A 25142-nucleotide genomic window follows, 5' to 3' on the forward strand; every position below is an offset into this window, starting at 1 on the left:
TCAAACTTTAACTATAAAATAGCCACAGAGAAAATCACAAATAGAATGTTAAGTCTGGCACTTCCTAACATCTACGCATCATAGCAAGGGAAAACCAAGAGGAGGAGGAGGGCAAAAATGAAACAAAGATAAAACAGTTATGATATACTACTGGTATGTGGGAAAATATTTGTGACTAATAATAATAATAATAATAATAATAGTAATAATATAGGCACACTCACTACCCTCTGTTCATAAGCTCCTTAACTAGCCTTCATTTTTAGACTCGCTCTTTTTTCACAAACACCAGAAAGCAGGGCTTGATATGTTACAAGCTGTCAGTGACCCTTAAAATCCCCAACAACAATGACAACACTTTGAACATAATTTAATTTGGGATTACAAAGGTAATATTCAATCTGGAACAATTCTCTGGAAGAAAATAAAACAAAAATGTTTGTCCAAACTGCTATGATACAAGAGCTGGTAATTAAGAGTATCCAGTCATGTACGAACCAGAATTTATAATAGATGGCACGTCGATGTTCAAATGCATGAAGAAAAATTTACTTTAATCTGGCAAAGAGCTCGGTTACTTAGGACAAATTGGATTTCAGTGATGTCTCTCTTCTTGCTTACTGCAATTATCATCATTTTTACAAAATACTGTATTGTGCTTTAATTCACTGCCACACAATATTTTAATTCTGAAGACTGTATTAGAATTAAGAAAGGATTTAGCATATTATCATTAGTAAAAAGACTTTAACAAATCCTAAGGATAAACTGTAATAAAACTAAATTCAGTTAAAGGTTTTATGCATTATTAGAGAATTTAAATAAATTTTAACTCTAAAATAACAGCAATGAATAGTTATGCAATAAATATTATATTCATAAATATGTTAATCACATGAGCATTTTTGTCTGAGATCCATGGAGCACAGATTAAATACCTTAATGACTCACGAAATTGTAATGACACGATTGCAAACAAACCATCGCGGGTTCTATCCCCGCCTGTGGTATGGTTTAAATACCTTAATGTTCATAAGAACATAAGAACGAAGGAACACTGCAGAAGGCCTACTGGCCCATGCGAGGCAGGTCCAAGTCTCCTACCGGCTTAAGCCAATGCACCCAACCTAGTCAGGTCAGGTCACATTGACTTAAGGGAGGAACACAGCAGTGTTCATAAACTATATTGTTTCATAATGTACATACATGAACAGGATTTTAAAATGTAATTTTCATTTTACACTACAAATACTGTACACATTTATACAAGCAGAGGTACAATGATAGTAATCTGAAAGAGTAAATGAATTTTGTAGTGACAGACACAAGCAGCAAGTGGAATCATAACAGCAGACGGTATTCCCATGTCATCTGCTCTTATTACAAAATTAATTTTCTTGGCCATATATTCTTGAAAAGATGAAGATAATTAATCCACAGTTTCCAAATGCACACTGTAGTACAGATAAATTATATAAATACAGATACTGTACTCATTTCTATTCTAAGCTTAGATGTTCTAGCCACTGTCATAACTTGCTAATTTATTAGCTATTACTGGAATTTTCTCTTCTGGAAGACTTGACTTTCAAAACATTACTACAGCTAGAAAATTATTTTTTTTTAAGTAGTGGTTGATAATTTATGTCAGTTCAATGATAGTTTTTGAAAAATCATTTATCTATGCCCTTGACACCATAATATAGTTTTTGTAAAATTATTGATCTATTCCCTTGACAGCTTTACAGTCAAAGAAGTTTTGGGCGGTCAAAATAGAAACTCTTAACTCGTATTATCCACTTTTTACTGTATTATTTTTATTTCAAAATGAGATTTCAAATACCAATTCCTTCTAGTTAATTTCACATAGACATTCGTACACTTGGATTTCAAAAGCAATTAACTATATTTTTAAGTGTGCTTTGAAATTTTGTGCCAATTATTTTTAGGTACAGAATTAGACTCGTTATATGCTTTGGAAGTACTACCTAAATTTTATCCTATGTACAACAATTGGACATGTCCCCTGGAATCACAAGTGGCGTTTGCCTAGTGAGCACAACTGTACTAAAATGAAAGTATCAATGAATCAACTAGCAATTATAAAGATCAAGCAACTAAGGTACACCATTCAATTATAAAATCAATACAGTACATGAAAAATACACTCGATGGCATCATTGAAGATTGGCAATATTTATAATTCACTTTGCAATAACTACCTTTACATTTTCTGGTACAAATACAGTATTATGAAATACGACAGTGACAAGATATTTTTTTATTCTATATAAGCTTGAGCAAGTGTTTGTCTTATATAAATAAATCAATAAATATTAAATGTGAGAGCAAATTTTATCAAATCACTTTATGTGTCTAGTACAGTTATTAAGAGAATGCAGGACTTGGCTCTCCCATGAATTTAGTTTGTTTACCAAGGAAGTATCATAAAAATAATGATACCATAATAAAGATGATCTAACAATGGGAAAGAAAGAAAAAATGCTAAGAATAGCAACATAATTTACAAGGATAACAGAGTATGTGTTCTTTACTTGCCATTGCCAATATAAGTACAAAATATTTCATCCATTACTGCCACATTTTGTCAAACATTAAAACAATTAATTTTTTCAAAAAATATAATAATGTGAAATGATCTGAATTTCAAAATCACTTGTTACCCATCCAACAACAATTACAGTATTTCAAGAAAAAATGAAATTAATCACTTCTAAAGTACTCTTTTCTGGTTTTCACTTATTAGAAGGCTTTCATGCTGCTAACTGGAGTCCTCATTCTTTTCCTTATCATCAATGTTCTCATTCTCTTTCTTTTCAGATTTATCTCCATCTTTCTTATCTCCTTTCTCCTTTTCCTTGCGAGTGTGACTCTCATATGAGCTTCTGGCATGTTGAAGGGCTGACTCAACACGAGAGGCAGTTTCCCTGAAAGCATCCGGTAGGTCGGGAAGGTCAGGAAGGTCGATGGAAGTGATGTGGGAAGAGAGGCGCTTGTACATGCTCGGCTCCCGTTGCTTTCTGTACAAACGAAAGATGAAAATAAAAACAGTGTACAGTACTGTACTGTACTAAGATTATCAAATGAAGTCAGTTGAAATTTTTCAATAGTTTTTTATAAATAATGTAGTATTCATGAATAATTGCAATATTAACAACACATATTTACATTTACAGTCATCTATCTATTGTGCATCACAAAACTTTCATTAGTTAAAGTGCAGTATTGTAAACCACATTCAAGGCACTTAAAAAAATAAACAAATAAATATCAAATAATGCACTTAAGAAGTATTAATGTATTACTTGGACACTTGTTTACCCCACAGTAAGATTTGGTTATACATTTTCAATATGTCATCATACACAGTAGGTATACTCAAGAAGTGTTCGAAATGTAATCTTAGGTGTTTAATGTAAAGCAACTATATTATGCCAGCTGACAAGTGGTAGTGAATATACTTGTTAGTAAGTAAAGTTAACACTTGTACTGGTTAACCTATGATGCGAGTATACTGTATACGAAGTAATAATGAATTTATCACTTTACAAGTAACACTGCATACACAGTGAACACTACATATTGCTATGAAAGTATTGGTGGAGATATCAGTGAACAAAAACACTGGATACAGTGACTAATTAGCACTATACTGTATTGCAGCATTTCTCTACTGGGAGTGATTATGCCTATATTTGAGTATATCTCCTGAATATACGACACAGAAAAATTGCTTCTTAAAAACATAAATACTGAATGCATTCAGTAATGAGTACAGTACTAAATGCTAAACAAGGTGAGAAATTTAATCAATATACCACAGCACAGGGGAAAAAAAATCTATGCCTTGGCACCATTGTACCAAAAATTCATTTACCACATTTACATTTGGAGTAAAGGAGTCAATGCACATTCAAACTTTAACTATAAAATAGCCACAGAGAGAATCACAAATAGAATGTTATGTCTGGCACTTCCTAACATCTACGCACCATAGCAAGGGGAAACCAAGAGGAGGAGGAGGGCAAAAATGAAACGAAGATAAAACAGTTATGATATACTGGTATGTGGGAAAATAAAAATCTTACTTACATCATACAATCTGGGTGCAACTAAATGGTCAGATAGGAGCTATTTTGGTCTGAAACATGCCAGAGAGAGAGTAATAAATAATACTAGACACAAAAAGCATAAATGTTCAACTGAATACAAAAAAATAAAACAAATTAAACAAGAACTTATACTGTAAATAAAGATAACGATCTGTTTGTAGAATAAAAAATTATATAAACACTGATCTGAACACAGTAAAAATAATTTTTAAAACAATGAGTGAAAAAATTCACTGTAAAAAAAAATATAATAAAACTCATAAAACAGCTGTAAAGAAAAAAACATGATTTGAAAGAATCTAAAAACTTATATACGTTACAATACAATTCCTATATTATATAAAAATAGAAACTGTACGCTTAATTTCACATAACTTTAAATTGAAATGAAAGCTAAATACTGAATATTTTGACACATATTTGAAGTGCTTAGCATAATATTTCAATAAAAACACCAAAAATCATTGATAAATATCATACAATACTACACATTATTATACTACCTGTTTTTTTTTTTTTTCCAACAAGTCGGCCGTCTCCCACCGAGGCAGGGTGACCCAAAAAAGAAAGAAAATCCCCAAAAAGAAAATACTTTCATCATCATTCAACACTTTCACCACACTCGCACATTATCACTGTTTTTGCAGAGGTGCTCAGAATACAACAGTCTAGAAGCATACACATATAAAGATACACAACATATCCCTCCAAACTGCCAATATCCCAAACCCCTCCTTTAAAGTGCAGGCATTGTACTTCCCATTTCCAGGACTCAAGTCCGACTATATGAAAATAACCGGTTTCCCTGAATCCCTTCACTAAATATTACCCTGCTCACACTCCAACAGATCGTCAGGTCCCAAGTACCATTCGTCTCCATTCACTCCTATCTAACACGCTCACGCACGCTTGCTGGAAGTCCAAGCCCCTTACCCACAAAACCTCCTTTACCCCCTCTCTCCAACCCTTTCGAGGACGACCCCTACCCCGCCTTCCTTCCCCTATAGATTTATATGCTTTCCATGTCATTCTACTTTGATCCATTCTCTCTAAATGACCAAACCACCTCAACAACCCCTCTTCTGCCCTCTGACTAATACTTTTATTAACTCCACACCTTCTCCTAATTTCCACACTCCGAATTTTCTGCATAATATTTACACCACACATTGCCCTTAAACAGGACATCTCCACTGCCTCCAACCGTCTCCTCGCTGCTGCATTTACCACCCAAGCTTCACACCCATATAAGAGTGTTGGTACTACTATACTTTCATACATTCCCTTCTTTGCCTCCATAGATAACGTTTTTTGACTCCACATATACCTCAACGCACCACTCACCTTTTTTCCCTCATCAATTCTATGATTAACCTCATCCTTCATAAATCCATCCGCCGACACGTCAACTCCCAAGTATCTGAAAACATTCACTTCTTCCATACTCCTCCTCCCCAATTTGATATCCAATTTTTCTTTATCTAAATCATTTGACACCCTCATCACCTTACTCTTTTCTATGTTCACTTTCAACTTTCTACCTTTACACACATTCCCAAACTCATCCACTAACCTTTGCAATTTTTCTTTAGAATCTCCCATAAGCACAGTATCATCAGCAAAAAGTAACTGTGTCAATTCCCATTTTGAATTTGATTCCTGTACTGGCCATAATTTAAGAAATATCAACAAAGTAAAGCACATTTTTCAATTTAGCCCTTTCATTTTCATACATAGAGCTATGTTATTGATACTAGGGTTGCTTTCTTAGATATACGCTTCGAGCTCAGTTCCCTCAGATAAGCTCTGAGCGGTAAATTTTGGCCTAGACGTGAGATAATAAGTCTGTTCAGTGAGAGTGCACAGCAGAAAAAAAATCCTGCCTCATGCAGTGAATGATGGGAAAAGCAAACTTCTGACCTTTTGTTTGGTTTAAAACAGGTGTTTTCTAGGATATTTTTTATGGTTTTATTGGTATTTGATAGAATGAAGACATGCCACCAAAGTGGAAATGATCTTGATTGGTTTCAGCACCAGAAGTAGCTTGAAAATGGTCTCAAATTAGAGGAAATATTAGAATTTTGCAAATTTTCCTGAAAATGAGAAAGGCCCTCCTATACCCCTATCTATTTTATGGTTTTTACCAGGTCTAATTTAATTATTGGGACACAGTAAACCATGATCAATCATCCCTAGTTATACAAGAAATAGATAAATCACCTACCTTTTTTTTTTTTTGTATGATGATGAATTCAAAATTGTAGGTAAGTGTAATAGTATAGGAAAGGCCTGAAGATGTAGTGCTTTGAATGTCTACAGTGTTTATTTTGGACTGTTTGTAAATCTGACTTTTTGAATTCTGTTTAAAATTGGCCAAATTACCAACTTCTGTGCACTTAAAAAGAGTAGTTCTGATAATTGAATGAGCAGTTTTTTGTGCTCAATCAATAGAACTGAAAGAATACTAGTGAAATAGCTAAAAATTTTGTCAAATTGAGCATTAGAATTGGTTTAAAATAAGACCCAAAGTGGGCAAAACTGCCTAGGCATAAACTGCACCCAGACTGCAAGCCTCTTCCCTGCATAATTCTTTAAGTTTTCCATCAAATTTCGTATTTTTGAGGTCATTTACCTCCTGGAAAAGATTCTCTACTATTTCGGATTATTATTTTTTTTTTAATGCTGTATTAAAGCACTTTTAATTCTGGGTCTTCTGACAATGAAGAGGTTAAGAAAGTTGCTTCAATAATGTTCAATTTAATGTCCCCTTCCCTTAGAATATTTTTCATTATCATACTTTATACATTATTTTTGCTCCCCCCTAGCCTTTTCTGCATTCTACATTATTTGGCCTCTCAAGCATGTCTATTATTACATTAATTACTGTTTCTCCTAGAATGATCTGTTCCATGAATTGTTAATTTTACTCCTAGCCTGTTTTGCACTATATTAATCATATCCATCAGCAAGTTAAGTATTAATTAATTAACACTGTATGACCCACTGAAATTTAATACCTGTTTTCTGAATATAAAATAATGTACATGTTTATAGAGGGGCAACTGATATATCGGATCATTATTAGTTGTAGCTACAGTTAGAGTAAGAGGTAGATGGGAAAAGAGGAAGGTGGCAACAACAAGTAAGAGGGAGGTGAAAGTGTATAAACTAAGGGAGGAGGAAGTTCAGGCGAGATATAAGCGACTATTGGCAGAAAGGTGGGCTAGTGCAAAGATGAGTAGTGGGGGGGGGGGGTTGAAGAGGGTTGGAATAGTTTTAAAAATGCAGTATTAGAATGTGGGGCAGAAGTTTGTGGTTATAGGAGGGTGGGGGCAGGAGGAAAGAGGAGTGATTGGTGGAATGATGAAGTAAAGGGTGTGACAAAAGAGAAAAAGGTAGCTTACGAGAGGTTTTTACAAAGCAGAAGTGTTATAAGAAGAGCAGAGTATATGGAGAGTAAAAGAAAGGTGAAGAGAGTGGTGAGAGAGTGCAAAAGGAGAGCAGATGAAAGAGTGGGAGAGGCACTGTCAAGAAATTTTAATGAAAATAAGAAAAAATTTTGGAGTTAAACAAGTTAAGAAAGCCTAGGGAAAGTATGGATTTGTCAGTTAAAAACAGAGTAGGGGAGTTAGTAGATGGGGAGAGGGAGGTATTAGGTAGATGGCGAGAATATTTTGAGGAACTTTTAAATGTTGAGGAAGAAAGGGAGGCGGTAATTTCATGCATTGGCCAGGGAGGTATACCATCTTTTAGGAGTGAAGAAGAGCAGAATGTAAGTGTGGTGGAGGTACGTGAGGCATTACGTAGAATGAAAGGGGGTAAAGCAGCTGGAACTGATGGGATCATGAAAGAAATGTTAAAAGCAGGGGGGGATATAGTGTTGGAGTGGTTGGTACTTTTGTTTAATAAATGTATGAAAGAGGGGAAGGTACCTAGGGATTGGCAGAGAGCATGTATAGTCCCTTTATATAAAGGGAAAGGGGACAAAAGAGATTGTAAAAATTATAGAGGAATAAGTTTACTGAGTATACCAGGAAAAGTATACGGAAGGGTTATAATTGAAAGAATTAGAGGTAAGACAGAATGTAGGATTGCGGATGAGCAGGGAGGCTTCAGAGTGGGTAGGGGATGTGTAGATCAAGTGTTTACATTGAAGCATATATGTGAACAGTATTTAGATAAAGGTAGGGAAGTTTTTATTGCATTTATGGATTTAGAAAAGGCATATGATAGAGTGGATAGAGGAGCAATGTGGCAGATGTTGCAAGTATATGGAATAGGTGGTAAGTTACTAAATGCTGTAAAGAGCTTTTATGAGGATAGTGAGGTTCAGGTTAGGGTGTGTAGAAGAGAGGGAGAATACTTCCTGGTAAAAGTAGGTCTTAGACAGGGATGTGTAATGTCACCATGGTTGTTTAATATATTTATAGATGGGGTTGTAAAAGAAGTAAATGCTAGGGTGTTTGGGAGAGGGGTGGGATTAAATTATGGGGAATCAAATTCAAAATGGGAATTGACACAGTTACTTTTTGCTGATGATACTGTGCTTATGGGAGATTCTAAAGAAAAATTGCAAAGGTTAGTGGATGAGTTTGAGAATGTGTGTAAAGGTAGAAAGTTGAAAGTGAACATAGAAAAGAGTAAGGTGATGAGGGTATCAAATGATTTAGATAAAGAAAAATTGGATATCAAATTGGGGAGGAGGAGTATGGAAGAAGTGAATGTTTTCAGATACTTGGGAGTTGACGTGTCGGCGGATGGATTTATGAAGGATGAGGTTAATCATAGAATCGACGAGGGAAAAAAGGTGAGTGGTGCGTTGAGGTATATGTGGAGTCAAAAAACGTTATCTATGGAGGCAAAGAAGGGAATGTATGAAAGTATAGTAGTACCAACACTCTTATATGGATGTGAAGCTTGGGTGGTAAATGCAGCAGCGAGGAGACGGTTGGAGGCAGTGGAGATGGCCTGTCTAAGGGCAATGTGTGGTGTAAATATTATGCAGAAAATTTGGAGTGTGGAAATTAGGAGAAGGTGTGGAGTTAATAAAAGCATTAGTCAGAGGGCAGAAGAGGGGTTGTTGAGGTGGTTTGGTCATTTAGAGAGAATGGATCAAAGTAGAATGACATGGAAAGCATATAAATTTATAGGGGAAGGAAGGAGGGGTAGGGGTTGTCCTCGAAAGGGTTGGAAAGAGGGGGTAAAGGAGGTTTTGTGGGCTAGGGGCTTGGACTTCCAGCAAGCGTGCATGAGCGTGTTAGATAGGAGTGAATGGAGGCGAATGATACTTGGGACCTGACGATCTGTTGGAGTGTGAGCAGGGTAATATTTAGTGAAGGGATTCAGGGAAACCGGTTATGTTCATATAGTCAGACTTGAGTCCTCGAAATGGGAAGTACAATGCCTGCACTTTAAAGGAGGGGTTTGGGATATTGGCAGTTTGGAGGGATATGTTGTGTATTTTTATACGTATATGCTTCTAAGCTGTTGTATTCTGAGCACCTCTGCAAAAGCAGTGATAATGTGTGAGTGTGGTGAAAGTGTTGAATGATGATGAAAGTATTTTCTTTTTGGGGATTTTCTTTCTTTTTTGGGTCACCCTGCCTCGGTGGGAGACGGCCGACTTGTTGAAAAAAAAAAAAAAAAAAAAAAAAATTATTATCTATCATGTTCATTATTATATTGCACTGTATATTAATTTACCTTGTAGTATGTTTTGCATTATATTAATCACTAATTGTTCCCCCAATACATTCAGCTTGTTCTGCATTGTCTCCTTACATGTTGTGCACAAATACATTAATTAATGTCTCCAGAAGGTTCAGAATCATACTGCACTGTATCTCCTGTCTTCTAACATGTTCTGCACTACATATATCAGTGTCCTCCCCTAGTATATTCTTTGCATATTAATTGCACACTACTGAAGTGTGAGCAAGGTAATATTTATGATGGGATTCAGAGTAAACCAGTTGGCCAGTCTTGAGTTCTAGAGGTGGAAAGTAGTGCCTGTACTGTAAAGTATAGATGAGGATGTTGCCATTCAGAAAGCCATTTAAACTATGATGTCAGCATTCTTTTGGCAAGACAGGGATTGAATGAGTGACGAAGAACTTGTTTCCTCATTTTTGGGTCGCCCTATGTCAGTGAGAAATGACCAGTGTTAAAAAAACTTAATTGCAAATTGTGTCCCCTAGAATGTTCTTGATTGCGAAAATATTATTTGTTTACTAAGTTTAATGATCTTTAAATATTATATTATCATTACTGTCGAGAGTGTCTTTCAAGTTTTAGTAGTTCCAGACAATATTGGTATTAAAAAGAATATGAAATTGTGAATTTATTTCACACTAAAGTAAAATAGAATAAATGCCTCAACCCTTTCAGGGTTGGTGCCGTACTAGTATGCCTTGCACGCCAGGGTTGGTGCCATACTAGTACGCATAAATTCTAGCGCCTTCAAATCTAGCGAGAGAAAGCTGGTAGGCCTACATATGAAAGAATGGGTCTATGTGGTCAGTGTGCACAGTATAAAAAAAATCCTGAAGCACACAGTGCATGAGAAAAAAACTCCGACCACATTTTTGCTTTAAAACAGTGACTTTGCAGTTTATTTTCGTATACTATTTATGGTTGTATTCTAGTTTTCCTGGTCTCATTTTATAGAATGGAAGACATATTACAGAAATTGAGATGATTTTAATTGGTTTCACAATGAAAAGTACCTTGAAATTGAGCTCAAAGTAGCAGAAATGTTCGATTTTTGCCAAAGTTCAAAACTAAACAAATCATACCAAGCGTCCAAAACACGTCAACTGGTGAATCTAATATTCTTTCACAAGTGCACCAATATTATTTATACCATTTCTACACTAATGCAGTAGTCTGCATAACAGTAAATCTTCTATTTTTTTTGTGAGAATAAAAATTCAAAGTGGAAAGCAATATGTAAGAGGCCTGGGGACGTGACTAATGAACAGAAAAAATGTTATTTTAGTGCTAGGAATGTCTGTCTTGTTTATTCTGGACTCTATTTGGAAATTGGCATCTTTTGAAATTTGTGTGAAATTGGCAAAATTACTAATTTCTGACCACTTTATTTGATAGTTGAAATCAGTAAATGGGTGGTTTCTTGTACTCATTCGATAGAAAAAAATGGAGTTCTAGTGAAACAGTTATGATTTTTGTCAACTGGTACATTGGAATTGGCCAAAAATATGGCTCAAAGTGGGCGAAATCGCCAATGCATAAACACTGTCGAGACGGCTAACTTCGCAGGAGCATAATTCCCCAAGTTTTCCATCAAACTTCATACTTTTGGTGTCATTATGATCAGGAGAAGATTCTCTATCATTTCATAAGAAAAAATAATTTTTTTTTTTTCAAAAAATTTCTGACCCTGAGAACAAGTTTAGGAGAGGGCCTACCAACCCTGAAAGGGTTAATAACTGAAATGACACATGTGAGATCAATGTTTTTTTACAATTTTTGCCAGATTTTCCTGTTTTAGATTACAGTAATATATATGAAGTCAACCCAATACAGAGTATCACGTAACACAACTGAGAAAATTTTTTTTAGTAGCAAGTGGTTATCGCTTAACCAGTGCAAAGGGATCGAGTAGTTCTTTAGGCTATTTCCCTCCTCCTCCTCCATATGTCCCTCGTAGGGCTCACCAAGTTATCGTTACCAACTGTTATTCAAACATCTCACAAATTTGCTACATTTGATTCTTCTCTCTAGTTCCTCTGAAGATTTGTGTAAGTACATAAAAGCATTTGGGTATTTTTGTTAAACAGTATTTTCACAATGGTGTGTATGTATTAGTACTCTGTATGTTTATGTACATACAGATAGTACTAATACATATATAGAGTACTCTATGTATATGTACATATAAATAAATAAATGAATAAATATATATATTTATTAATTTATTTACTTTAATAAAAGCCATTAAAGCAAATAAATAAAAACACTTATGCTCAAGCTTTCACAGCAATTAAATTTATTAATTTTGCGATTAATGAAATGCCACTTCAAATATAAGAAATAAATCTTATATTGCTGATTTATTATTGCAAATTGTCCTGTATGAATAACCTACTCACAGAATCACATGCACTGTTTGTAGCCACCACCGAACCACACCTACAAAAATGAGAATAACAATGATAAATAACCTTGATTTGTGGACTGAGTTATCAGATCCATATATATGTAGTTCAGTTTTTTCCAATGGTAAAAAAATTTACTACTTATAATAAAAGGATATTCTGAAGTTTAATGCTTTGTTACTCCTAATACAGTGCAGTTTCAAGAAAGGTTGAACAAAATTAATCTTCAAAACTGTGCAAACTTTTTACCCAAGAAATTATTCACAATAAATATGCAAATGAAAAATTTCTTTATGAATTTAACCAGGTGAAAACAAACTTGTCACTTGATGTACTGCATTATAATCTATTTCAAATGAGTTAACTGTAATTTTTGTTAACATTCTACTTCCATATTCTCAATGTTGATAAATTACACTAGCCAACAAAATTTAGCTTTTTATTCAGCTCAGCACTAAACAATCTGAGCTTGTTTAGTCTCTTATCATGTATGAATTTTTTGAAATCTTATAATCAGTATTTCTGTTAATTAAGGATGAAAACCTCATGATATATGTTACCTAACAATGCATTATATTATGCATGGACATTAATGTGATTCAATGACAAAATTAATCTTCCTTAATGTAGATTCATTATATATATATATATGAATAACAAAAATAAGAAAGTTCCATACAGTCATACAAGCATATTTACATTACATTTTTTGGATTTTTCACTTGGTATTCAGTATGGCTCTCCTGCACCAGTGTCAAGCAATAGCCGGCCACCAAACTGATTGTCAGGTTTTCCTGATATCTCTTTTCCATAATGTCCATAATGTCTTGGTGAATCATTTACCATGGGATTCTATTTCTTACTGTACATGCTGGAGCAAAACTTAAGTTCAAATTTGAATTCAACATCCTAAAATTAGTTAGAAACACTTGTTTTTAAACATGAATTGAAACCATTATTGGCCAGTGTTATCAAATGAGTTCATAGCTCAACATTTTTACTCTAATAAACCCTTTATGTATGTTACAAAAATGTACACCCTTTTGCAACAGGTTAAAATCCTTATGCAATGTAAAAATTAGCCTACTGAATTTCACACTGTAATAAGGTATAGTAATATTACAGTTTACCTATTATATGTTTAGTTTGGAATGAAGTACGGTTAACAGACCACCCAATTGTTTATTCAGTTTCAGAATTTAATTTTTAACACACTGACTGTCTCCCACCAAGATAGGCCAACCCCAGAAAAGAGGAAATGCATTCACAGTCATTCACTCAATTACTGTTTTGCCAGTGGTAAACATACATGCTAGTCTTAACTGTATATAAAATGCAGTTATGCTTCTAACTTGGTGCTTGTAACATACCTACTAAATATTTCAAAAGTTTTGCCAGCCTTTGCAGCCTGAGGCCAAGGTTTCCTGGTGACTGACTGATCAGCCAGACTATTGCTACCCATGGCCTACAAACCTAAACTTCAAAAATTTTTCATGTACTGAATAGATTATGAGGCCCCTCTCTTATCTCTACTTCAAAAAATTATACTCATTGTTTTAAGCGGAAAAAAAGATCTTTATATATATATATTTTTTAGCATCAATGTCTTACCTGAAGTGAATGGAAATATGAGCACGTTCTCATAATCTAGAAGGTCATTTTCCCAATTTGGGCAAAATTTGTTTTTATGTTCTCTAAGTATTAAGTCATCTGACACTTAATATTCCTGACTCTTTTACATGCTCCCTATATTCTACAAAAAAAAAAAGATATGATTGTATCTTTTATCCTGTACATATTCAATTTACTCACTTCAAATTTATCACAGTGGAACATCACGTTATTTTCTGTTTCCCAGTGGAAGCCCTTGTTGATATCTGATTGTAACTTCTTCAGTGTCATCTACTAAGGTAGAATTATTGCATTTATTATATGGTAAATGGTGACAGCAAGAGCAATTTCTATTGGAATTCTTTGCATTCAGAGAATGCATATTCTATTAAATGCTGTATTGTAGGGTAAGAAATGTTATAAAAAATAGAATGTTGCACCACAAGTAATCTACCATCTACTCCCTGCCATATTTAAAAAATAGTCTTTAAATTAAATTTGGGATTCAGATGATATTAAGTTAACTACATAATTATCAATCAACACCATTACCATCATCATTATCTACTGTATAACTCATTTTCCCACTTTCATGAGATAAAATACACTCACCAGAAAAAAAAAAAAATTTAGGAAAAAGGGTACAAGAAATATTCAACACTATGTAGTATCATAGATAACTTGGACCAGCTAACATCAGACAAACATCCACATGCCTCAGATATTTCACAAGATCCTAGTATACGTAAGAGTATAATATACACGACTTGAAAAAAAAAAAAAGATACTGTACAAATCATTCATTCCCTCCTAGCAAACTATCTACTTTTACTCCAAATCTTGTTAATCATCAATTACTGTGTCTTGTTAATATACAAACCAAGCTGCACGTTATACATACCATGTATACAGTACAGTAACACTGCTGCTCGTTAATATAAATGGACAAGGCAAAAAATTGTATTTTCATCCAGTTCTAAGGTCTCTCTTTCAGAAAAAAAAAAAAAAAAAGGAATGATTGTAAGTGCCATGAGTGGTGCTTTCTAGTGTAATATCAGTAATGGATGCTCCTTGCTAGACAATAATGAAGTGGAACATAGATGTTACTATGACCATGGCACCCGTGTGAATCAATTTAACAAAGAAGGGTGCATTTGATGAATTTTTAAACAATGTCAGTCAAATTCTAATTATTCCTAAATTCTTACATGCTCCATGCACTGCACACAAAAATTCAATGCATTTTCCCATTTTGCCATATAGCAGATCATTCTGACTTTTATTTGTTGAGTATTATTGTACACACTTTATATATCACAGGTGTTCCACGGAGTTGAAATTCCTTCAGCATTGTAAGAGGGTAAAAAAAAACATGGCATGAACCATGTGCTCATCTTGTGCTGTCACTAAGCACAAGTAACATAAAAGAAAATCTGATGCATATATTATATTTTGTTGGAACCAATGGGGAATTCTGCCTGTATGTTGCATGTACTAAATGTACATGCAATACTATTGCTTTCTTTGAGAACTGTAATAGTCAGGTAAGACTTAAGCATTCCTGTTGCCAGTTGGTAAATATTATGCCTCAGCCACAAATGCCAGGATATTTCCCCAGGATATATTGAAATGCATCATTTGGACTTAGGTACAGATTTTTTTTTTTTTTTTCAACAAGTCGGCCGTCTCCCACCGAGGCAGGGTGACCCAAAAAACAAAGAAAATCCCCAAAAAGAAAATACATTCATCATCATTCAACACTTTCACCATACTCACACATTATCACTGCTTTTGCAGAGGTGCTCAGAATACAACAGTTTAGAAGCATATACGTATAAAGATACACAACATATCCCTCCAAACTGCCAATATCCCAAACCCCTCCTTTAAAGTGCAGGCATTGTACTTCCCATTTCCAGGACTCAAGTCCGACTATATGAAAATAACCGGTTTCCCTGAATCTCTTCACTAAATATTACCCTGCTCACACTCCAACAGATCATCAGGTCCCAAGTATCATTCGTCTCCATTCACTCCTATCTAACACGCTCATGCACGCTTGCTGGAAATCCAAGCCCCTCGCCCACAAAACCTCCTTTACCCCCTCCTTCCAACCCTTTCAAGGACGACCCCTACCCCTCCTTCCTTCCCCTATAGATTTATATGCTTTCCATGTCATTCTACTTTGATCCATTCTCTCTAAATGACCAAACCACCTCAACAACCCCTCTTCTGCCCTCTGACTAATGCTTTTATTAACTCCACACCTTCTCCTAATTTCCACACTCCGAATTTTCTGCATAATATTTACACCACACATTGCCCTTAGACAGGTACAGATATTATGATTTATAGATTGTAGGTGTAATATATTTTGTTAGGAACTGTATTTAGCATATGATTTTTGGTTAAATATTTCTCCCTTTTCAGATCTTTATTTTTTATCAGGAATCACTGGCCTCTGTTAGTCATCCCTTTTAAAATGAGGCTTGCTTATACATGTTCTTTCATGGCTGAAGCATCTGTACTCCAATTCCTGGCACCTTAAGTTATATAGACACGATGCCTGGGGGATCTACATTTATACTTACAGCGTATATATACCAGTAATTTAGAAGAGAACAATGCATATAGATTTTGGCGAGTACACTTTTAAACTACTGCTTTATATTTTGTTAAACATCCCATTGATTTCTTTGACTTTCTTGCTACAAAAAATTTCCATAAGCTGAAAAGAGCCAGTTTTTGATATTCTTGGATTAACAGTGAAGCACTAGGGAGTGAGTACCCCATAACATATGATATACTGGGCATATGATATACTGTAATGTGACTACCAGGACACCGAGTAGTCACATTACACTTCAGGAACAAGAGGGAGTATAAAATGGCACCACCTGATATACTATAAAAAAAATCATAGCACATTTCAGTTAAGGAGAAAAAAGTGTGTGAGAAAGGGAAATGTAGTGGAGAAGAGTTCAGAGGTGAAATGGAGAATGTGCGAGGGGAAAGTATGCAAGGGAGGAAAAAGAGTGAGAAGAAGGAGAGAAAGTGTAAAGAATGGGAGTGTAAGAGGGAAAATGTGAGGGAAAGAAAAAGTATGGAGGAAGGGAAGGAGAGAAGAGGAGTAAAGAAAAGCAAGGAGAGGGTGTGAAGAAGGGAGAATGCATTCTGGTGATGCCCCTTTGAACACAATGCTAATAAAAATGACTATAATGTTCTCTGTAGACTGATACAGACATAAAACATCAAAGATAATCATAAAATTTAAAGTGGATACAATACAACTTTGTCAAAAAGATTATGAAATATGATATTTAACTCCCATGATGTATCTCTGGCAATTTAAATACAAAATATTTAACAAACTTTCTTCAAAAATTGGGATCTCTGGGGTCCAAAGAACATAAGTGGGGAGAGGTGCAATATAGACTAGACTCTAAAAAGAAGAAAGTTGAATGCCTGTTACTTACTTCACAACACCACCTGAATGTGCTCAAATGGTATGCAATTATTTTACAGTATCATATACAGTATTTCCTAGGTAGTAGGTTGGTAGACAGCAACCGCCCAGGGAGGTACTACCGTCCTGCCAAGTGAGTGTAAAACGAAAGCCTGTAATTGTTTTACATGATGGTAGGATTGCTGGTGTCCTTTTTTCTGTCTCATGAACATGCAAGTTTTCAGGTACGTCTTGCTACTTCTACTTACACTTAGGTCCCACTACACATACATGTACAAGCACATATATACACACCCCTCTGGGTTTTCTTCTATTTTCTTTCTAGTTCTTATTCTTGTTTATTTCCTCTTATCTCCATGGGGAAGTGGAACAGAATTCTTCCTCCGTAAGCCATGCGTGTTGTAAGAGGCGACTAAAATGCCGGGAGCAAGGGGCTAGTAACCTCTTCTCCTGTATATATTACTAAATGTAAAAGGAGAAACTTTCGTTTTTCCTTTTGGGCCACCCCGCCTCGGTGGGATACGGCCGGTGTGTTGAAAGAAAGATATACAGTATTTGCCAAACAACATCATAAGAGTCCATTCCTTCACAATTTTCCTTTGACTTTCAAGGCTACTGTGTCATGAACAGTATTCACAAATTAGGCAATTTATTTATAAACTAATTTTCAGCCTGTTGATGTTGCATACCTGCGTGTCTGTTCATATTTCAGCTGCTGACGATGAAATATGGCACTCTTCAAGAGCTCCTGCAGTGAAGTAAATTTTTCACTGGCATCCTTCATTACTCGAACAGCACTGTAGAAAATGAATAACATTATTCATTCAAATGCACATTGCAGCAATATTTTCAAATTAATTTTCATGTCTAACTCAGACCTTGCCCCTCTATGCAAATGTCACACAATGCATGACTAAAAAACTACAGGCTTTGTAAGAATTGGATATCAAAACAGTTCCAGAAAATGGGAAAATTAATGCCAACCATATTCTGGAACAGTGCTTTGATATACATGTACTGTACTTACCAGCCATATACATAGAGATTTCTAAAGTTATATTTTATAAGAGTGGTGAGGATGCTGTAGTCTGGAGGGCTATCAGAACAGTGATGTGAGTGTGCTTCTGGCAAGACAGACTGAATGAATCATGGTGAATTTTTTTCATCTTTTTTTTTTTGGGGGGGGGGGGGGGGGGGGGAAGGTTTCCCTATTTCAATGGAAGACAGCTGGTGTTTTAAAAAAATATATTTTATGGGAAGAATCTTTATGAAAATATTTTCATAAAAGTTGCAAAAACTAAGAGGATAATCCAAGAAATTATACAATATAATATAGAGAGTAAAAGTCCTGTGACTATGCTCTTTTAACATTGTGTTTTAACAGTTGGGCAGTAGTACTCTTAAACCAGTCCTTCAATAGCTATATATTTCTGGGGGTTTCTTGTTTAAATGTTTATATTACTAGGAGGTGATGAGGGTGTCAAATGATTTAGATAAAGAAAAATTGGATATCAAATTGGGGAGGAGGAGTATGGAAGAAGTGAATGTTTTCAGATACTTGGGAGTTGACGTGTCGGCGGATGGATTTATGAAGGATGAGGTTAATCATAGAATTGATGAGGGAAAAAAGGTGAGTGGTGCGTTGAGGTATATGTGGAGTCAAAAAACGTTATCTATGGAGGCAAAGAAGGGAATGTATGAAAATATAGTAGTACCAACACTCTTATATGGGTGTGAAGCTTGGGTGGTAAATGCAGCAGCGAGGAGACGGTTGGAGGCAGTGGAGATGTCCTGTTTAAGGGCAATGTGTGGTGTAAATATTATGCAGAAAATTCGGAGTGTGGAAATTAGGAGAAGGTGTGGAGTTAATAAAAGTATTAGTCAGAGGGCAGAAGAGGGGTTGTTGAGGTGGTTTGGTCATTTAGAGAGAATGGATCAAAGTAGAATGACATGGAAAGCATATAAATCTATAGGGGAAGGAAGGCGGGGTAGGGGTCGTCCTCGAAAGGGTTGGAGAGAGGGGGTAAAGGAGGTTTTGTGGGTAAGGGGCTTGGACTTCCAGCAAGCGTGCGTGAGCGTGTTAGATAGGAGTGAATGGAGACGAATGGTACTTGGGACCTGACGATCTGTTGGAGTGTGAGCAGGGTAATATTTAGTGAAGGGATTCAGGGAAACCGGTTATTTTCATATAGTCGGACTTGAGTCCTGGAAATGGGAAGTACAATGCCTGCACTTTAAAGGAGGGGTTTGGGATATTGGCAGTTTGGAGGGATATGTTGTGTATCTTTATATGTGTATGCTTCTAGACTGTTGTATTCTGAGCACCTCTGCAAAAACAGTGATAATGTGCGAGTGTGGTGAAAGTGTTGAATGATGATGAAAGTATTTTCTTTTTGGGGATTTTCTTTCTTTTTTGGGTCACCCTGCCTCGGTGGGAGACGGCCGACTTGTTGAAAAAAAAAAAAAAAAAAAAAAATTACTAGGAGGATTAATTTTTCAGTATTTATCATAGCACTTGCATTTTCAGAATGGTACACTAATTTTAGCTAAAGTTCAAAATTATCAACTGCTTTGCCCAGTACATGAGTTTAAAATTATCAGTTGCTTTGCCACTCTGACCATCTTAAAACTTAGGAAGCTCTTATTCAGAGAATAAGAACTATTACTATGTATTATACTCATGAAGAAGCACCAAGCATGCAAGGGTCATACAATACCTGAGGAATGGGGGAAGGCAGAATCAGGTTTGATCTGAGAAACAGAACAGCTCTGATTCCTTGGCTCAAAAGTCCTTCATTAGCATCATGGCCCCTTGATGGGAGTAGGTAAGGTTCTAATTTTCTCTTCCAAAATAACCCAGTTTCATTAGCTTTGAACACCTACTCAGCAATTTTTTTTTTTAACACGTCAGTCATCTCCCACCGAGGCAGGGTGTCCCAAAAAGAAAGAAAATCTCTAAAAAAGAAAATACTTTCATCATCATTCAACACTTTCACCTCATTCATACATAATCACTGTCTTTGCAGAGGCGCTCGGATACAACAGTTTAAAAGTCAACCTGCCATTATCCCAAACCCCTCCTTTAAAGTGCAGGACTTGTACTTCCCATTTCCAGGACTCAAGTCTGGCTAACCAGTTTCCCTGAATCCCTTCACAAAATATTACCATGCTCACACTCAGCAATGTACCTGTTCATTTATAGCCTACACACAATACTGTATTGGCAAATAAATAATGAAGAGTACGAAATTCCAAACAATAAATAATGTAAGGCAGGTCATATTGCATTACTGAAATATAAAAAAAATCACTGACTGAAGGAGGCAATAATTAACAGAAAATGGCACTAATATGCACTGTGTACAAATAAGAAACAGATTAATGAAATTTGTTTGTAGTTAGGTTGAGATACAACTGCGTACCCTAAAGCATACTCCACATCATAACAAGCTCCTTGTAGCTGTGAATGGAGTGCAGTGACATGTTGACGACGGGTAACAGTAGGAGGCAGTGCACGACGCACGTGCTCCTGCAGTCGATAGACTGCCAATGAAGGCTCATTGGCTGATATGTGAATATTTTCACTGACACGCTCCAAGGCTGTGGAGTAGAGAAGATATAAGTTCACATTATTATTTAAATACATGTCATGGCAAATACCTATACAATGCCAGATACCCCTAAAGATAATTTGCAATAGTCTTTTAGCTAATAATATTCATGAAATGAAATATGCAAAATACAAATGAAATAGTTAACATAAGGCAGGAAGGTGAATTTCAGTGGAACTCCAGTTTTCGTACTTAATCCGTTCCAGAAGGTCAGTCTAAATCTGAAATGTACGAACACTGAATTAATATTTCCCATAAGAAATAATGTAAATATAATTAATCCATTCCAGACACCCAAAAATATTAACAAAAAATACATTTTTTAAAGAATAACTATAGTTGTACATACAAAAAATAATAAGAAATAAATATAAATGACTAATTTTAATGATAAATGAACATTACATACCTTTACTGAAGATTCTTGTTGGCGTATTGAAGAAGGCAAGGAGGGAAGAGGGAGTTGAGGTTATTGTTTGGAAGGGTAATCCCCCTCCATAAGGACTACAGGTATTAAAGCCATCTCTGGGGTTACTTCCCTTCTTTATTTTTTACTGGCACTGGACCCTTGTCGCACTAAAACTCTGTCCAAGAGCTCTGTTTCTGGCACCTCTTTAAGATTTGCCTAAAATGGGACAAGGTATTGTCACTGAACATGTTGCAGATACGGCTTGTATCAGCTTTGTCAGGGTGATATTTTTCAACAAAAGTCTGCAACTCATTCCACTTTGCACACATGCCCTTAATCACTGAAGAAGGCACCTTCTCCCCTCTCTCTTCCTCCTCTGAAGCAATTTCCTCAGTTGTGGTCTGTTGCTGTTCCAGATGAAGGTCTTGCAGCTCTTCAGTGGTTAGCTCTTCCCTGTGGTCCTCCACCAACTCTTCTGTTGAACCAGCCTTTGCTGGCCTTAAATTCACTAACAGCAGCACTCGTTCCAGGCATTTTCTTTACAAGATCCACATGCAACTGCCTTGCCTTTTTACAAATGATCAACTCCACAACATTATCTCCCGCTAACTGTTTCTCGTTGATCCACACCAACAACAACTTTTCCACATCTTCAATTGTTTGTGATCTCTGTTTTGTTAGCACATTTACCCCTTTTGCAACTTTAGCTTCCCTGATTTTTACTTTCTTTGCCAGGATGGAACAGATTGCTGATTTCGGCTTCCCGTACATCCTGGCAAGCTCGGCTAAACGTACGCCACTTTCGCATTTTTTCTACAATCTCCTTCTTGAATTCTATCATGTTTCTCACCATCTTTACCATAGGGCTGGCACTAGGAACTTTCTTTGGGCCCATGGTGCCTTATTTCACAGTTGCAATCAATAAACAAGCACAAAAATTGTGAAATGTTTCGGATGAATGCTCACTCAACCAGTGACAGAGCCAGACTGAGACACGTACGCAGCAGTGTCCCGAGCAGGCAGATGCCTACGATACATACGATTTCCGGATGGAGGTACAAAATCCAGACCAAAATTTCAGCCAAAAAAGTGCTCTAAATCTGAATTGTATGATATGTGGATCGTACGAAAACGAGAGTTCCATTGTACTATACTGTTACTTTATAAAAATAATAAAAATATACATAGTATATGGAAGAATTTAATCAAATTTTAAGTACAGTATTTATAGAAACCTCTCCTCCTTTTAGATGACTAAAAAAATTCCCATCAGAAGTCAAATTTTTTGAACATTCTACATACCTTTTTTAACTTTAATTTCCAAATCAGGATCATTAGGAGGATATGGAGGAGACATTGTGGCCATTGTGGTTCTCTAATCTGTTTTGCTAACTGTTCGTCAATGCAGTACTTTTAACTGCAAGATGAAAGAAAATATACAATAACCAAATACTTCCAGAAGACTTGAAAAATACTGTGTTCAGTGCTGTAAGATCTCTGACCACAGAAAATGAAAATGAGCACAGATACCAGGCTAAATAAGGTTATATATTAGTGTGACACTACAGAACTTCATTGCATATATGGTACAGTACAAAGAAAATTATAAAAATTTTACAGAAAAAAATTACAAACACTATTAAACTCTTAAAAATTGAACCAATGAAAGTTTATATGAAGTCTATTTAATATAATGATGAATATCAACAGAACACACTGCATAAATGTATTCTGGGCAAAAAAAAAGAAGTGAAATACAGATATGAAAATCTTAAAAATTGTCATTAAAAATAATCACCTCAATATATGGCACACAACATGCCTACAAGACTAGCCTTGGAGCTAAGATGAATGACGTATGATGACCAGTGGCGCTAAGAGGAATGACCTATGATTATTTACAATAATAAATGAGAAGAAAATCATCTATCACTGCTGCAGGAAAGAGGCAAAAGTGTTTAGGCTAGCAAATGAACTCAGTTGGATCAGTATATCAGACTTTCATGGTACCTTCATAGAAGAGAACAGGAGTGGCAAAAAAGACTATTTGGATTATTGATTTAAAAATTAGTAATATGGAATAAGCCAAAATAAAGCCAGTTAGTGTGGCTTATTTTCACTGGATTTAGGACTGATGAAATTTGGATGTTAGGCTAGTGCTTTCTGATAGTTTTATTACATTAATATGTGGGAGAACTTTTCATCAGTAGGAAATACTGGAGATGACATCTGACTGATGAATAATTTGACATTGATAAGATCATATGAATTCATTTAATGTGCAGGAAAAGAGTTGCAAACTCAGCTGCTAGTAAATTTTTGGAAAATTTAAAAATAATTGTTTATTTCCAGAAAGTACTTTATACAATTGTTATAAAATTAGTTAAGCAAACTTTCATTTAGGTTTTGGATGTATAATATTCACATCTTGGTAATAAACGAATGTCTGTCCTCAGCAGGTTTCGGCAAAAAACTATAGTTTAAATGGTACAGTTCTGAGTGGGTCTTATATTAAAGACAGTGTTATGTTGTGCAAGCTATTATATATATAAAAATAAAAACAGAATTTTGAGAAAAACAACCTAATTCAAACTAACCTAAAATAACCAGGAATACCCTAATGCAACCCAAACAAACCCAATCTATCCAAACCCACTTGAGTTCCAATTAAGACCATGTAAATTTATTTAGGTACAGGTATACATAAATACAGTTACACAAATTATTACATGCACATAGGTAACGTGTGTAAATTACCTAGGATAAACACCCCTTATAAAAAAAAGTCAGTGACTTATTTCAATAATAGCCGTGATTATTACAATGGCCTTGACAGCACATATGTTATGGGAATTAAAAAAATAGTACATTATGTAGATTCAACCTAGGTGACATGTTTCACAGACTTAGTGGTAAGCCCTTTTGTTTCTTACCATTATTATTGCAGTGTTGTGGTCTGATGTTACTACAGTCTCCCAGGATGCATAAACCTTGTAGCTTGATGTTTAAGTAAGTTTATTCAGGTACTGGTAGACATAAATACAGTTACATAAATTTTTATACATAGCAGCATATGTGTAGATTACCTAGGTTAATCCAAGAAAGTCAGACAAAGTAACTTAGTTCCACTGAGGTACCATATTAATGTATATTACCTTGGTTCCTCCCGTTTAATGCTACAAAGATGGTCTTCTTCAGGATACATGTTTGCCTTAGTTTCACTCTTACCTGACGACTACACGAGCTGTTATGCAGTGATTAGTACTCACCTATTTGTGGTTGCAGGGGTCAATTCACTGCTCCTGGCCCCACCTCTTCCCTGATCACTACTAGATCCACTCTCTCCCTGCTCCAAGATTTATTATTATTATAATCAAAAAGAAGAGCTAAGCCACCCTGCTCCAAGAGCTTTATCGTACCTCTTCTTAAAGCTATATATGGATGCTGTCTCCACTACATCACTCCCCAGATTGGTTCACTAATGACCGTTGTCACGTCAGATGTTTGTGGAAATCAGCGTCCTGATGATCCTTTTGGTTCTGCCTAATGGAGTCACTCTATGATAGTTCTTCTTCAGGATACGTGCACTTAGCTTAGAAATTCGTCTTCTCCAGACGACCACAGGAAGCTGTCCGTCGCGGCTGCGCCCTGCAAGTTCCAGTCTCTCAGTTTTTATTAAGGATCACTAAAGATTACGCTTTATTGAGCCTTGCCTCTCATGAGTCAGGGAAAAATATGTTACCCAGATATAGCAAGGAATTATATAGAAAAAAGTTTCTTCCAGCAAGAGAAATG

At 35.6% G+C, this 25142-nt stretch overlaps 1 protein-coding gene across 3 annotated transcripts; it reads right to left on the reverse strand.

The window, feature by feature from the left end:
* Positions 1-784: 784 nt before the first annotated feature.
* On the reverse strand, positions 785-25040 carry LOC128696423 (BLOC-1-related complex subunit 8 homolog). 3 transcript variants are annotated; one of them, XM_070092383.1, is made up of 5 exons: positions 24767-25040; positions 22650-22764; positions 20750-20927; positions 18017-18124; positions 785-3041 (listed from the first exon to the last, which is right to left on the reverse strand). In XM_070092383.1, exons 2-5 carry the CDS (start codon positions 22711-22713, stop codon positions 2783-2785), a joined length of 609 nt encoding a protein of 202 aa, XP_069948484.1. In that variant the 5' UTR covers positions 22714-22764; positions 24767-25040; the 3' UTR covers positions 785-2782. The 3 variants fall into 3 exon arrangements, with proteins under 3 accessions (XP_069948484.1, XP_069948485.1, XP_069948486.1); XM_070092384.1 differs by lacking the exon at positions 24767-25040 and adding an exon at positions 24617-24760; XM_070092385.1 differs by lacking the exon at positions 24767-25040 and adding an exon at positions 24503-24594.
* Between the last annotated feature and the right edge of the window lie 102 nt (positions 25041-25142).

The sequence above is a fragment of the Cherax quadricarinatus genome, chromosome 39 (assembly GCF_038502225.1).
Source record: "Cherax quadricarinatus isolate ZL_2023a chromosome 39, ASM3850222v1, whole genome shotgun sequence".
Classification (NCBI taxonomy): domain Eukaryota; kingdom Metazoa; phylum Arthropoda; class Malacostraca; order Decapoda; family Parastacidae; genus Cherax; species Cherax quadricarinatus.